Here is a 13,310-nt window from a genome sequence, read left to right as displayed (position 1 = left end):
ATTATGGTTTGATGAGCTTGGGAGAAGAAGGGAGAAGCTGCCATGGAATTGAAGAAGAATGTGTAGGAGAGGAGAAAGGAGACTTGCTATGAATTAGCTGAGCTACAACAACATGGGGGTTTGCCAATTGGAGATAAGAGCAGCCCAGAAGAAACAATGAAATGTAGTAAGTAATAACTTGGTTATGTATAGGGAGATCTATTTTAATAGGGTGGAGGGTAGTCTGTTGCCCAGATATTATGGTTCCTAATGAAGCTTTAACAAATCATGTGCATCATCTTTTTATCAAAACCACAAAGAAACATCTCTTTAATTTTATTTAGTAATTTTAATGTTGTTTTTACAGCATGAACCCCAGCAGATGTTTATAAGTTAGAAGTTTACCATTGGTCTACAGCTCATGCTTCTTTTTTTCTGAGTCTGTTTTATAGGTATACATAAGAATATGCAGCTATAAGTATAAATAATCAAAGGTTATGTGGAGAAGTGTGTATAAACTCAGGGTCATTTGAGAGATTATTTCTATCTTTTCAACTTCTTTTTAGAATTTACTCTTGTACAGTATTAAAAAACTAGTCTAATGTACATTACTGCAATCAAAGATACCCATAGGAAAATTACAAATGGCAGGTGAGCATGTCCCTCGACACTTTTCTAGGAGAGTTGTACAAAGCATAGAGGAGAAAGACAAAGAGGAAAGCTCAGAACTCTGCAAAGGGAACTAGGGATTCCTAGAGGGAAATCATAATCGAGTAAAACTTTTGAATCTTAAAAGATCCATTATTAGTTCTGTAGCACTGAATGCAGGCACAAGCTCACCAATTAAGACTCTCTAGGCACACATTTAGCAGGGAAGTAGTCATAAAGAAGAGAATGACTGTTTGTGATCATAACGATTTTTCTTAGTAATCTTGGCCTCAAAATTGATACTCTCATTTGAGTAAGACAACGTTTGGAGACTTATGTAAGATTGTTATTGTATTTTGTTTATGTGACAATACATTTGTCAAGAAATGCTAATGAAAATTACCTGTGTATTTCTTCTAGGAGTTCATAAACAAATTTGTGATATATCTATAATTTTCTTTATTATGTGATACTTGGTCCTATCAGTACCATACACAGGGAGGCTCTACCTGCTCCAAAACGAAAAAAGACTCCAGGAGAACAAAGGTATGCACAAAATCATATTGACTAGGCTATGTATCTTCAAACCCAAAGTTATGTAAATTATAAATACTGCATAAAAGTTCGTATATATTGCTCTTTTCAGTTTTAATTGGTAGTAAAGCAAAAGAAAGAGACAAAATTACTACAACTAATTCAGATGTTTATTTGCATGTTTTCTGGAATGATATACATATTACAGTTAGTAAAAAGAGGAAATAGAGGTTCCAGAGAAATTAAGGGAATCTTTCTATGACTTCCTATGTGTTCCTTCAAACCAAACTTGTAAAACAGTAATTTTAACTTATCATTCTCGAGTCAAACATAAGTTGTTTGGTAGTGTGACCTTCTATTTTACAGATGTTACACACGAAGCAAATAACTATGGAAAATGACTCTTTTGTGTCTGAATTTATCCTTATGGGACTGACAGACCATCCTGAACTCCAGTTGTCCCTGTTTGTTCTCTTTTTGATGAACTACACAGCCACTGTGATGGGAAACTTGAGCTTAATGATTCTCATTTTCTTGAATTCAAACCTTCACACCCCCATGTACTTTTTCATCTTCAATTTGTCCTTCATTGATTTTTGTTATTCATATGTCTTTACCCCCAAAATGCTAATGAGCTTTTTTTTAGAGAAAAACACCATCTCCTTCAGAGGATGCATGACTCAGCTGTTCTTCTTCTGCTTTTTTGTGAACTCTGAGAGTTATGTGCTGACAGCTATGGCCTATGATCGCTACGTGGCCATCTGTAAGCCTTTACTATACAAGACTATCATGGTACCTAGGATCTGTTGTCTTCTGATGTTTGTTTCATATTTGATAGGGTTTACCAGTGCCATGATCCTCACAGGCTTAATGTTTAGACTCAACTTTTGTAATAACTACATCATCAATCACTACATGTGTGACATCTTCCCTGTCATTCAGATTTCCTGCAGTGATACCTATGTCAATGAGCTTGTTAGTACTGCTGTGGTAGGTACAGGTATCATTTTATGCTGCCTCCTTATCTTAATGTCTTATGCTCTGATCCTTTTCAATATTCTTAATATGTCCTCAGGTAAGGGTTGGTACAAAGCCTTGGGCACCTGTGGGTCCCACATCATAACTGTTAGTCTCTTTTATGGATCTGGGCTCCTTGCTTATGTCAAGCCATCATCTGCTGAGACTGTGGGCCAGGGAAAATTTTTCTCACTGTTTTATACATTTCTCGTGCCCATGCTGAATCCTCTCATATACAGTCTCCAGAACAAAGATGTCAAAGTTGCTGTGAAGAAAACCTTGAAGAGAATCTCAAATTAACTCAACCACTGGTACTTCATAGAACCCTGTCCCCAGTGGGTTGTAGTATCTTTTTCATTACCCATGTTTTATTTTTTCTACTTCTCCTTATATTTCCACAAGGTCAACACAATTTCTGCTACATCATTTTTCTGCTCATTATGAATTGTAAATATGTGTATGCCCATTTTGGGATTTAATATGCTTAGATTTATGCTGGTGTTGTGCTATGTAATCTCACATATGTATTCATTTGCAATTAATTTCTTTCTAACTTTTGGAAACAATATTTATAAGTATTGCCTTATTTGATGGTATTTGACCTATAGATATATTTCATAAGGGAAATGATGAGAAAATTTGTATGCTTGGAATAACTCATAATTTGAGTTAGAATCCACTCTTTTTAAGGGTTTTGTTTCAAAGCTTTGATGGATGTCCGTAATTTGTTGAAATAAGGCTTTATTTTTATAGATACTTGAGTATGTATTAGGCCTATTTCTCTGCCCAATGTCTCAAATCTTTCAAGTCTGATAATAGGTGTTAAAGTCTAGGTTATTTTCTGTGTTACCTCAAATGAATACTCTCTTGTAAAAATAAAAATAAAACAGATGAGGATACTTACTTCTGAAAAACAAAACTTGCTTAATGCTTAGGGATATAGTTGATAGATGTTCTTGTTCATCATTTCAATTCAAAAAAAGATTTATTCCAAAATAAATCTTTACTTCTCCATCTCTCTCTGTCTCTGTCTCTGTCTCTGTCTCTGTCTCTCTCTCTCTCTCTGTCTCTGTCTCTCTCTGTCTCTCTCTCTGTCTCTGTCTCTCTCTCTCTCTCTTTCTCTCTTCCCCCTCTCTCTCAAAGAGAGATATGGCTAAGTGAATAAAGGCAAATGCTCTTTTTGCAGAAAAAGTAGGTTTAGTTTTTACCACTCTCATTGTAGCTCACCACAACTGCCTCTAACTACAATTCAAAGGGCTCAATGTCTTCTTTGGGCCTCAATGTGTGCCAGATGTATATTATTTTTCTGCCTTTCTATTTGACCTTTATAATGCTAATGTGGCCTGAGAGAATGGCTCTGTAGGTAATGTGATTTGCCACATAGTTGAAAGAGACATCTCATATCTCAGTGCTGCAAGATGTTCTTTGTTTTCCACAGATGCTCCATGTTTTTTGTTTTGTTTTGTTTTGTTTTTTTTTGTGCATGAACACAAATTGATCCACATCCACAATATTAAAAAAAGTGGAAAATTTATGAACAAGAACTAGGTGAAAAGAAAAACTGTTTTAGGTCAGGGGAAAAACTATCACTTTTATTCTGCCCTGATATAATTACTAAACACCTTACTTGTGGCATAAATAATTAAGTAGTATATTTAATTGAAAGTATTGTCAAAACTCTTTGGCTATTGGTCTGAAAAACAGTTTTAGTGAACTGCCCTTTATATATCTGTGATATTAATATATTTGTGATAGCAAATTTGGTACATTGTTGTTATAAAACATGCAGGATGTGATTTATTAGTGAAAAAATTCCACAAATAATTTTTATTTGTCCCTTTTTACTACAATAAATAAAATTTAAGCAATTATTTTCATTTCTGTGTATTTTGGGGATGGGAAAAGTGTCCCTGATGTCACATGCCTATCTGATGAATTATTGGCAGTTGATGGCTGTTGAAGGGAAAACGTATGCTTTCCTTTATAAGTGGACACTGATAGATTCCTAATGCCCTAGTAGATACCCAACATACTCATACAAATGAGCAGCATTAAGTGGATTTAGGGATTATTAACAACAGTAAAAGCACATAAATAAAAGGGCATGAAGTTAGAACATTAAGTATAGCTGGAGATCAATAGTAGTGGATCAGTATCATCGATACAACTTGCTTAAATGAATGAAACTTTCATAGGGTAAAATATTATTTTACAAAATAATTTTTAGATAAAACAAGACAAAGAAAAGATGTGAAATATTTTCAGTAAAATTCAGTTTTTGGAGTTAAATTTTATGGCATTTAAAATTTAGTAGCAAATAAATTTTGTAATTCAGCGAATTACAAAATAAGAAATTGAAAAATAAAACAAGAAAGTATTAGTAATCATCTACTAGATGATTAAAACAAGAAACCAGTCAAATATGAATCTTGCAAAGAATAGAACACTTAAAAATATTAGAAAATGTCACTCATTTCTCAGGGCAATGTGAATGATGCAAACAATTGGTGGAGAATTTGATACTGTCTTACAGAAGGAACCAGTGTTATATCTCAATCTATCTTCTCCTTGATATTCATTCTTAAATAATTTGAAAGCACAGATTGTTATTGTTGACATTCATTTCTTCACTCATCTAGTGTTCTTCATTTAATATAATTACCATGTCAAAACATAATATTTCAGAGTCTCATTTTCTGATCTCTACTGGTATTCACAATACATTTGACAATGTCTAAAGGCATTTTATTGGCTCCAACTGACATGTGTGGGTGGTGGGGAGGAGAGACTGGAATGGAATAAGGAGCCAAGAATGCTGCTCATTTCTTTTTCTACACAGGGCAACAGTACCACAATAAAAGTGGATTTCATTCAAATGTGATCAAATTAGAACACTAATGAATCTGAACAAAAATGTGAAACAGGATAAAGGAACAAACATTTATCTGGTGACTTTTCTTATGTTAATACATTTTTACATACATTACGTGTATCATCTTCACAACAACAGTGAGATATCACTTTCATTTTCTTTAATAATTTTATTATTGATCTTACATAATTAGCCCTAACAGACTTCTATAAGCAAGAACCTTACCATCTGTTCAAAACTCAAGCCCCCCTTTTTTCTATCTCATAGACATGCATAAAATATGCATATATAATTATATATAATGAAGGGTCAAGGAAATCTATACTTTCATTAATAGGAATTGGAGGAGTGAATATAAACTCAGGCTGATTTTGAGAGACTGTTCCTATGCTTTCAAAGACTTTGTAGAACTTCTTTGTATAGAGTTAAACCATTGATCTCTTATGTATTATTGCAATTAGAGGTGCCTGTAGGAAAGCTATGAATGACAGATGAGGATGTTTCTGGACACTCTTCTTATGGAGTTGTACAAAGTGTAAATGGCTATTCCTGATTGTCAACTTGACTTTATCTGGAATGAACTACAATCCAGAATTGGAAGGCTCACCCTGTGATCCAGATTGAGATCCAGATTGAGGTTGGAAGATACAAGTTTCTGACCTGGATGTTAGCATGGAGATCTTGAGGCATAGTGGCTATGAATACCATGAGACTAAGGGAAGGAGATCTCTGAGTTCAAGGTGAGCCTGGGACAAAACAAGTGCCAGATCCAGGCATGGTGTTACACACCTTTAATCTGAGCCACAGCTTCTGCTGGAGACATTAGAAGAAGTAAGATTTGCTTTTATTCATGTGTGAATTTACTTGCCAGCACACCTGTTAGAATTTACTAGCCTTGTGGGACTGAGTAACTCCTAGATTCTTGGACTTCCCATTCATAGCTGACCATTGTTGGGCGTTAAACTACAGAGTGTAAATCATCATAACAAATTCCCTTACTATGTAGTGACTATCCACACGTTCTGTGAATCTAGAGAACCATGACTAATACAGAATTTGATACTGGGAATGGCTCTAGAGGAGCAGAAGTTTAAGAATGAATCCTTTAAGAATCTGGAGTTGGAACAGCAATGGCTTGTGCTGTAAGATCGAGAATCGATAAATGGGACCTCATAAAATTGCAAAGCTTCTGCAAGGCAAAAGACACCATCAATAAGACAAAAAGGCCACCAACGGATTGGGAAAGGATCTTTACCTATCCTAAATCAGATAGGGAACTAATATCCAATATATATAAAGAACTCAAGAAGGTGGACTCCAGAAAATCAAATAACCCCATTAAAAAATGGGCTCAGAGCTGAACAAAGAATTCTCACCTGAGGAATACCGAAAGGCAGAGAAGCACCTGAAAAAATGTTCAACATCCTTAATCATCAGGGAAATGCAAATCAAAACAACCCTGAGATTCTACTTCACTCCAGTCATAATGGCTAAGATCAAAACTTCAGGTGACAGCAGATGCTGGCGAGGATGTGGAGAAAGAGGAACACTCTTCCATTGTTGGTGGGATTGTAAGCTTGTACAACCATTCTGGAAATCAGTCTGGCGGTTCCTCAGAAAATTGGACATAGTACTACCAGAGGATCCCGCAATACCTCTCCTGGGCATATATCCAGAAGATGTCCCAACCGGTAAGAAGGACACATGCTCCGCTATGTTCATAGCAGCCTTATTTATAATAGACAGAAGCTGGAAAGAACCCAGATGCCCCTCAACAGATGAATGGATACAGAAAATGTGGTACATTTACACAATGGAGTACTACTCAGCTATTAAAAGAATGAATTTATGAAATTCCTAGGCAAATGGATGGACCTGGAGGGCATCATCCTGAGTGAGGTAACACAATCACAAAGGAACTCGCACAATATGTACTCACTGATAAGTGGATATTAGCCCAGAAACTTAGGATACCCAAGATATAAGATACAATTTGCTAAACGCATGAAATTCAAGGAGAACGAAGACCAAAGTGTGGACACTTTGCCCCTTCTTAGAATTGGGAACAAAACACCCATGGAAGGAGTTACAGAGACAAAATTTGGAGCTGTGATGAAAGGATGGACCATCTAGTGATTGCCATATGCAGGTATCCATCCCATAATCAGCTTCCAAACGCTGACACCATTGCATACACTAGCAAGATTTTGCTGAAAGGACCCAGATATAGCTGTCTCTTGTGAGACTATGCCGGGGCCTAGCAAACACAGAATTGGATGATCACAGTCAGCTATTGGATGGATCACACAGCCCCCAATGGAGGAACTAGAGAAATTACCCAAGGAGCTAAAGGGAACTCCAACCCTATAGGTGGAACAACAATATGAACTAACCAGTACCCCAGAGCTCTTGTCTCTAGCTGCATATGTATCAAAAGATGGCNTAGTCGGCCATCACTGNAAAGAGAGGCCCATTGGACTTGCAAACTTTATATGCCCCAGTACAGGGGAACCGCAGGGCCAAAAGGGGGAGTGGGTGGGTAGGGGATTGGGGGGGTGGGTATGGGGGACTTTTGGGATAGCATTGAAAATGTAAACGAGGAAAATACCTAATAAAAAATTAAAAAAAAAAAAAGAATCTGGAGTTGGTTTAATAATTCACCGGCACCTTCAACTATGGAAGCCTCTCCACATATTCTCTCTATTTGGAGCTTGGAGAATATTGAAAACCCATGGTGGGAACTATAATTCTATCTTAAAGAAGTTAACTTTGATTATCTTGATTCATTAATTGTAACTGGTGATGCATTAGGTCACCCAGTTTACCAAATTTTCTACAACTTGGGGGAAAATGGAAAAATGGTTTTGCCGGCTTGTTGCTCTTTGTATCTCTGGAAAAATTGATGAAGGAAAAGAGTGAGCTGTAAGATAAAACTGAATGGTTCCAGATGAAAATGAATAATTTAAAGGTTTCTAAATGAGCTCTTGAAGAGAATCTTCTGTCCAGTAGCCACAGAGCTGAGCTGCAGAAAATCAAACTGAATCCCCATTATAAGATTGGCTGAATTATATCAAAAATTCAAGTCTCAGACTCAAAAGGTGTCAGCAGTTAAAGTAAGGGTATTAACTGGCAAAGACTGGGATCCTATAACTTAGGATGGGGATGTGTGGGAAGATCCTGTTGAAGCTGAAAACTTTGAATCTTCAGATTCTTAAGGGTTTTCTTTACCTGAGGAAGTAGTACCATCAGCCCTACCCCTTGAAATAATACTTTTTTATTCTCAAAAGGAAATTAACCTCCCAGAGTCTGATAAACTAGCAGTGACTTTCTCTCAAGAAAATGTTGGACAAGACAATACTGAAGTGGGAGATGCTGCTACTCAATTAGATGAATTAAATGCAATGGGTAGCAAGAGACAGGTGGCAGCAATGTGATCGAAGTTATTATAATAGGCAGCATAGAGCAAACAATGTTTATAATGACCTAGCCCATAATGGTCAGAGCAGAAGAGGTGAAATTTATAATGGCATGCCTCATAGAGACCTTTGATACTGACTAATCAGACATGGTTTTTCCAGGCATGAAATAGATAGGAAGCCTACTGCATAACTGTTTGATCTATATAAGCAGAAAAATTCTCAAAGCAATGAAAGAAAGGCTACATTGGATCATGGCAAGAGGCAATCTTGGCCAGTGAATCAATTTGCAGACTTGAGCCAGTTTGAAGACTCAGAACCCTAGAATGAAGGGGTGGCCATGTTCCTCTGAGAAAGGATCTTGATAAGACATCTAATAGTTTTGCTGTTAGCCTTTCTCCACTTCTTGCACAGAGGAACCTATGGCTTTTTACAAGAGTAACTGTACACTGGGGGAAAGGAAATAATCAGATTTTCCAGAATCTATTGTATGCTGGTTCTTAATTGATGTTGATCCCAGGAAAACCTAAGAAATGTTGTGGCCCTCTAGTTAATATAGGGGCTTATTAAGGACAGGTGATTAATGATGTCTGACTCACAGTAGGTCCAGTACCTCCATGACCATATCCTGTGGTCATTTCCCCAGTTCCAGAATGTATAATTGGGATCAGTACACATAGAAATTGACAGGATTCTCACACTGGTTACCTAGCCTGTGGAGTGAGGGCTATTATGGCTGGNAAAGCTAAATGGAAGCCTTTAGAGTTGCCTCTTTCAAAGAAAATAGTGAATCATGAACAGTATTGAATTTCTGGAGGAATTATAGAAATTAACCCCACCATCCAAGGCTTGAAAGATGCAGGGGTAGTTCCCACCACATCTCCTTTAAACTCTCTTATCTGGTAAGTGCAGATGACAGACGGATCATGGAGAATGACTCAGTTAACTATGGAAAAGTAAATCTGGTAGTAACTCTGTTTCCAGCTGCTTTACCAGATATAGTTTCATTACTAGGGCAAATTAACACATCTCCTGGTATGCAGCTATGGATCTAGCAAATGCCATCTTCCCAGTACCTGTCTGCTACATCCACTTCAGTAGTGACTTGCTTGACAGGTATAGAAACCTGGAAGCAGTCCTGAGGTGAAGAGTTTCACAGAAACTTAGTCTCCTGGATCTGTGGCATCCCATACCATCAGTGTGCTTCCTTTCAGTATTGTTTTGTTATAGGTGCCTCCAAGCAATGACTTGCCAAATACCTAAGCAAAATCGAACTTTGCTTCCTGGCCTTCATCAGTGCCCTAGGTAATCCTTGAGCCGACCATGGGCTTGGAATTCAGTAAGAATGGTGCCTATTCAGTGACATTCAGAATTGCCTTTAGTATTGTAAGAGAGATAGTGAAAGAAATCAGGCATTACTATCTACTACATAGAGTTAGAAATCTCAGGGCAAGCTTAGCAAAGTAAGTTTAGAATTCTTATTATAGTGATGTATGGCAGAATATATTACTTATTAGTAGAAAGTCCCCCCACATTATCACTTAGAATAAAAGCCAAGTCACTCCCATATACAGGAATTTATAATGGTTTAAGAAGTAGATCTGGCTGTGGTTTTAGAGTATTGCATTATTCATTACAAGGTTAGCTACAGTGGAACTCCCTTATTAGAACCATGACTTGGGCATGAAAGCCCTTGCCCCGAGAGTGTACAGACCTCACACCTGCTTCTAAGACTATAGCTGACCTTAGATAGAGCTGACTTTGTCTCGGTTGTTTTATTGCCCAGTTGTGTTAGAGTCATTAAGTATCCGGTAACCTCATTGTACCTTGCCAATGTGTCACCTAACTTCCCTATTTTCTTCTGTATAAAAAGTTTGATGCTCAATTTGACATTACATTCAAATCCCTACTCCCTTGTATCAAGTCTGTTTGTCACACAATTCTTGCAGACTCTATGCCCATCTGTCTGAGACCCTGATTCCCACGGATTGAGGGGGGCCGACTGGGCCCAGTCCATGGCACCTGTCCATCAGGACCACCAGAAGCAATTTGCTTTCAGTTGGCGAGGTCAGCAGTATACCTTTACAGTTTTGCCTCAAGGATATATTAACTCTCCTGCCCAGTGTCATAAGTTAATTAGAAGGTATCTTAATCATCTGTCTCTTCCACAAAATATCACATTGGTGCACTATATTGATGACATTATACAGATTGGACCAAGTGATCAGGAAATAGCAACCACTTTGGACTCATTGGTAACACATGTGTCTCAGAGGATGGGAAATAAATCCAACCAAAGTTCAAGGACCTTCTCAGTAAAATTCTTATGAGTCCAGTGGTGTGGAACATGCAGAGATATTCCTTCTAAGGTGAAAGATAAGTTATTGCACATGGCCCCTCCCACCACCAAGAAAAAAATCACAATGTTTGGTGGGTCTATTTGGATTCTGGAGACAACACATTTCTAACATGGGTGTGTTACTCAGGCCACTTTACCAAGTGACTCAGAAAACTGCTAGCTTTGTGTGGGGCCTAGAACAGTAGAAGGTTCTTCAACAAGTCTATGCTGCTATGCAGGCTGCTCTACAACTGGCTCATATGATCCAGCAGACCCGATGGTACTTGAGGTGTCAGTGGCAGACAGAGATGCTGTTTAGAGCCTCTGGCAGACCCCTGTAGGTGAATCATAGAAGAGACCTTTGTGGTTTTGGAGCAAATCTCTGCCATTATCTACAGACAATTATTTTCCCTTTGAAAAACAGCTCTTGGCCTGCTATTGGGCCTTAGTGGAAACTGAATATTTGACAATAGAACACTAAGTTACCATGTAACCTGAATTTCCCATCATGATCTGGGTGATATCAGACCATCCAAGTCATAAAGTAGGACATGCAAAGCAGCAGCCTGTTATCAAATGGAAGTGGTGTATACATAATTGGGCCTGATCAGGTCCTGTAGTCACAAGCAAGTTACACGAAGAAGTTGCTCAAATGCCCATGTTTTCTACTCCTGTTACAATGCCATTTGCTGCCAAGTATGCACCTATAGCCTCCTGATTGTTCCCTATGATTGGCTCACTGAAGAAGAGGAGACTAGGGCCTGGTTTACTAATGGCTCTGCATGTTATGTAAGCACTACCCATAAGTGGACAGCTTCAGCATTACAAATCCTTTCTGGGACAACCCTGAAAGATACAGGTAAAAGGAAATCTTCACACTGGGCAGAACTTCAGGAAATACACAGGGTATTACAATTTGTTTGGAAGAAGAAATTTCCATATGTATGATTGCTCACTGACTCATAGGCTGTAGTCAATGGATTGGATGGATGGTCAGGGACTTGGAAAGATCACAATTGGAAAATGGGTGAGAAAGACATCTGAGGAAGAAGTATGTGGATAGATCACTCCAAATGAGCAAAGGATGTGAAGATATTGTGTCCCATGTAAATGCTCACCAAAAAATAATTTAGCTGAGAAGGAGTTTAATAATCAATTGGATAAGATGACCCGTTCTGTGAACAGTCAGCCTCTTTCCCCAGCCATCCTTGTCATTGCTCAATGAACACATGAACAAAGTGTCCATGGTCACCGAGATGGGGGTTATGCTTGGTCTCATCAACATGGACTTCCACTCACAAAAGCTGAACTAGGTATAGCTCCTGCTTAAAGGCACATGTTCCAATAGCAGAGACCAACACTCTGGCCCAGATATTGCACCATTACTCGAGGTTACCAGGCAGCAACTTGGTGGCAGTTTGACTACACTGAACCATTTCCTCTGTGGAAAGGGCAATGTTTTGTTCTTACTGGAGTAGATACTTGTTCTGGTTATGGATTTGTCTTTTCTGCACATGTTTCTGTGCAAACCACCATCTGTCAACTTACAGAATGCCTTATCATGGTATTCCACAAAGTATTGCTTCTGAATAAGGAACTCATTTCACAACCAGAGATGTGAGACAGTGGAGTGATCATGGAATCCACTGGTCTTATCATGTTCCCCATCATCCTGAAACAGCTGGTCTGATAGAAAGATGGAATGGGGTGGAAAAGAGTCTATTCACTATAACTCCTAGCGAAGCTCTAGGAAATTTTTCTTCCTGTTCCCACATACCTAGGTTCTGCTGGCCTAGAATTTTTGGTTACAGAATGGGGCTGCACCTACAAGGAGCCACAAAAAAGAAAACCACATTCTATTTATCTGGAAGCTCAGACTTCCCCTGGTCATTTTGGGATTCTGAAGCTCTTAAACCAACAGGCTAAGACAGAAATAACAGTGTTAGTAGGAGTGATAGATCCAGATTTTCATGGGGAAATTGGATTTCCTCTCCACAGTGGAGGTAAGGATTAGGTCTGGAGTGCAGGAAATCTCTTAGGGAATTTCTTAGTACTATCATGTCCTGTGATTCAAGTCAATGGGAAACTACAACAGCCTAATCCAAGCAGGATGACAAAGGACACAGACCCACCAGGAATGAAGGTATGGGTTACTCATTCAGAAAAAGAGCCAAGACCTGCTGAGGTGCCTGCAGAGTGTGGAGAAAATGCAGAATGAGTATTAAAAGAAGGTAGTTATAAATATCATCTAAGGCTACATAACCTGTAGCAGAAACAAGGATTATAAGGTACTATAAATGGTTCTGATTTATTTTTATATATATTTTATTACGTATTTTCCTCAATTCCAATTCCATTGCTATCCCAAAAGTCCCCCATATGCTCCCCCTTCTCCCCCATTTCCCTGCCCACCCATTCCCATTTTTTTTTTTTTTTTGGCCCTGGCATTCCCCTGTACTGGGGCATATAAAGTTTGTGTGTCCAATGGGCCTCTCTTTCCAGTGAT

General features: G+C 38.3%; 1 protein-coding gene and 1 pseudogene across 1 annotated transcript; both read left to right on the top strand.

Moving 5' to 3' along the window:
* The first annotated feature begins 1,524 nt into the window (after positions 1 to 1,524).
* On the top strand, positions 1,525 to 2,478 carry LOC110287888 (olfactory receptor 143-like). The gene has a single exon (XM_021154388.1). It carries the CDS (start codon positions 1,528 to 1,530, stop codon positions 2,476 to 2,478), a length of 951 nt encoding a protein of 316 aa, XP_021010047.1. The 5' UTR covers positions 1,525 to 1,527.
* Positions 2,479 to 6,118: 3,640 nt separating this feature from the next.
* On the top strand, positions 6,119 to 13,091 carry LOC110287887 (annotated as a pseudogene).
* Positions 13,092 to 13,310: the final 219 nt, after the last annotated feature.

Source organism: Mus caroli, unplaced genomic scaffold (assembly GCF_900094665.2).
Source record: "Mus caroli unplaced genomic scaffold, CAROLI_EIJ_v1.1 scaffold_19217_1, whole genome shotgun sequence".
NCBI classification, from domain to species: domain Eukaryota; kingdom Metazoa; phylum Chordata; class Mammalia; order Rodentia; family Muridae; genus Mus; species Mus caroli.
This window is presented reverse-complemented; position numbering and strand designations above follow the sequence as displayed.

Excerpts from the sequence above, each read along its gene's own strand:
- LOC110287888 (XM_021154388.1), top strand. The coding sequence starts at position 1,528 with ATGTTACACACGAAGCAAATAACTATGGAAAATGACTCTTTTGTGTCT.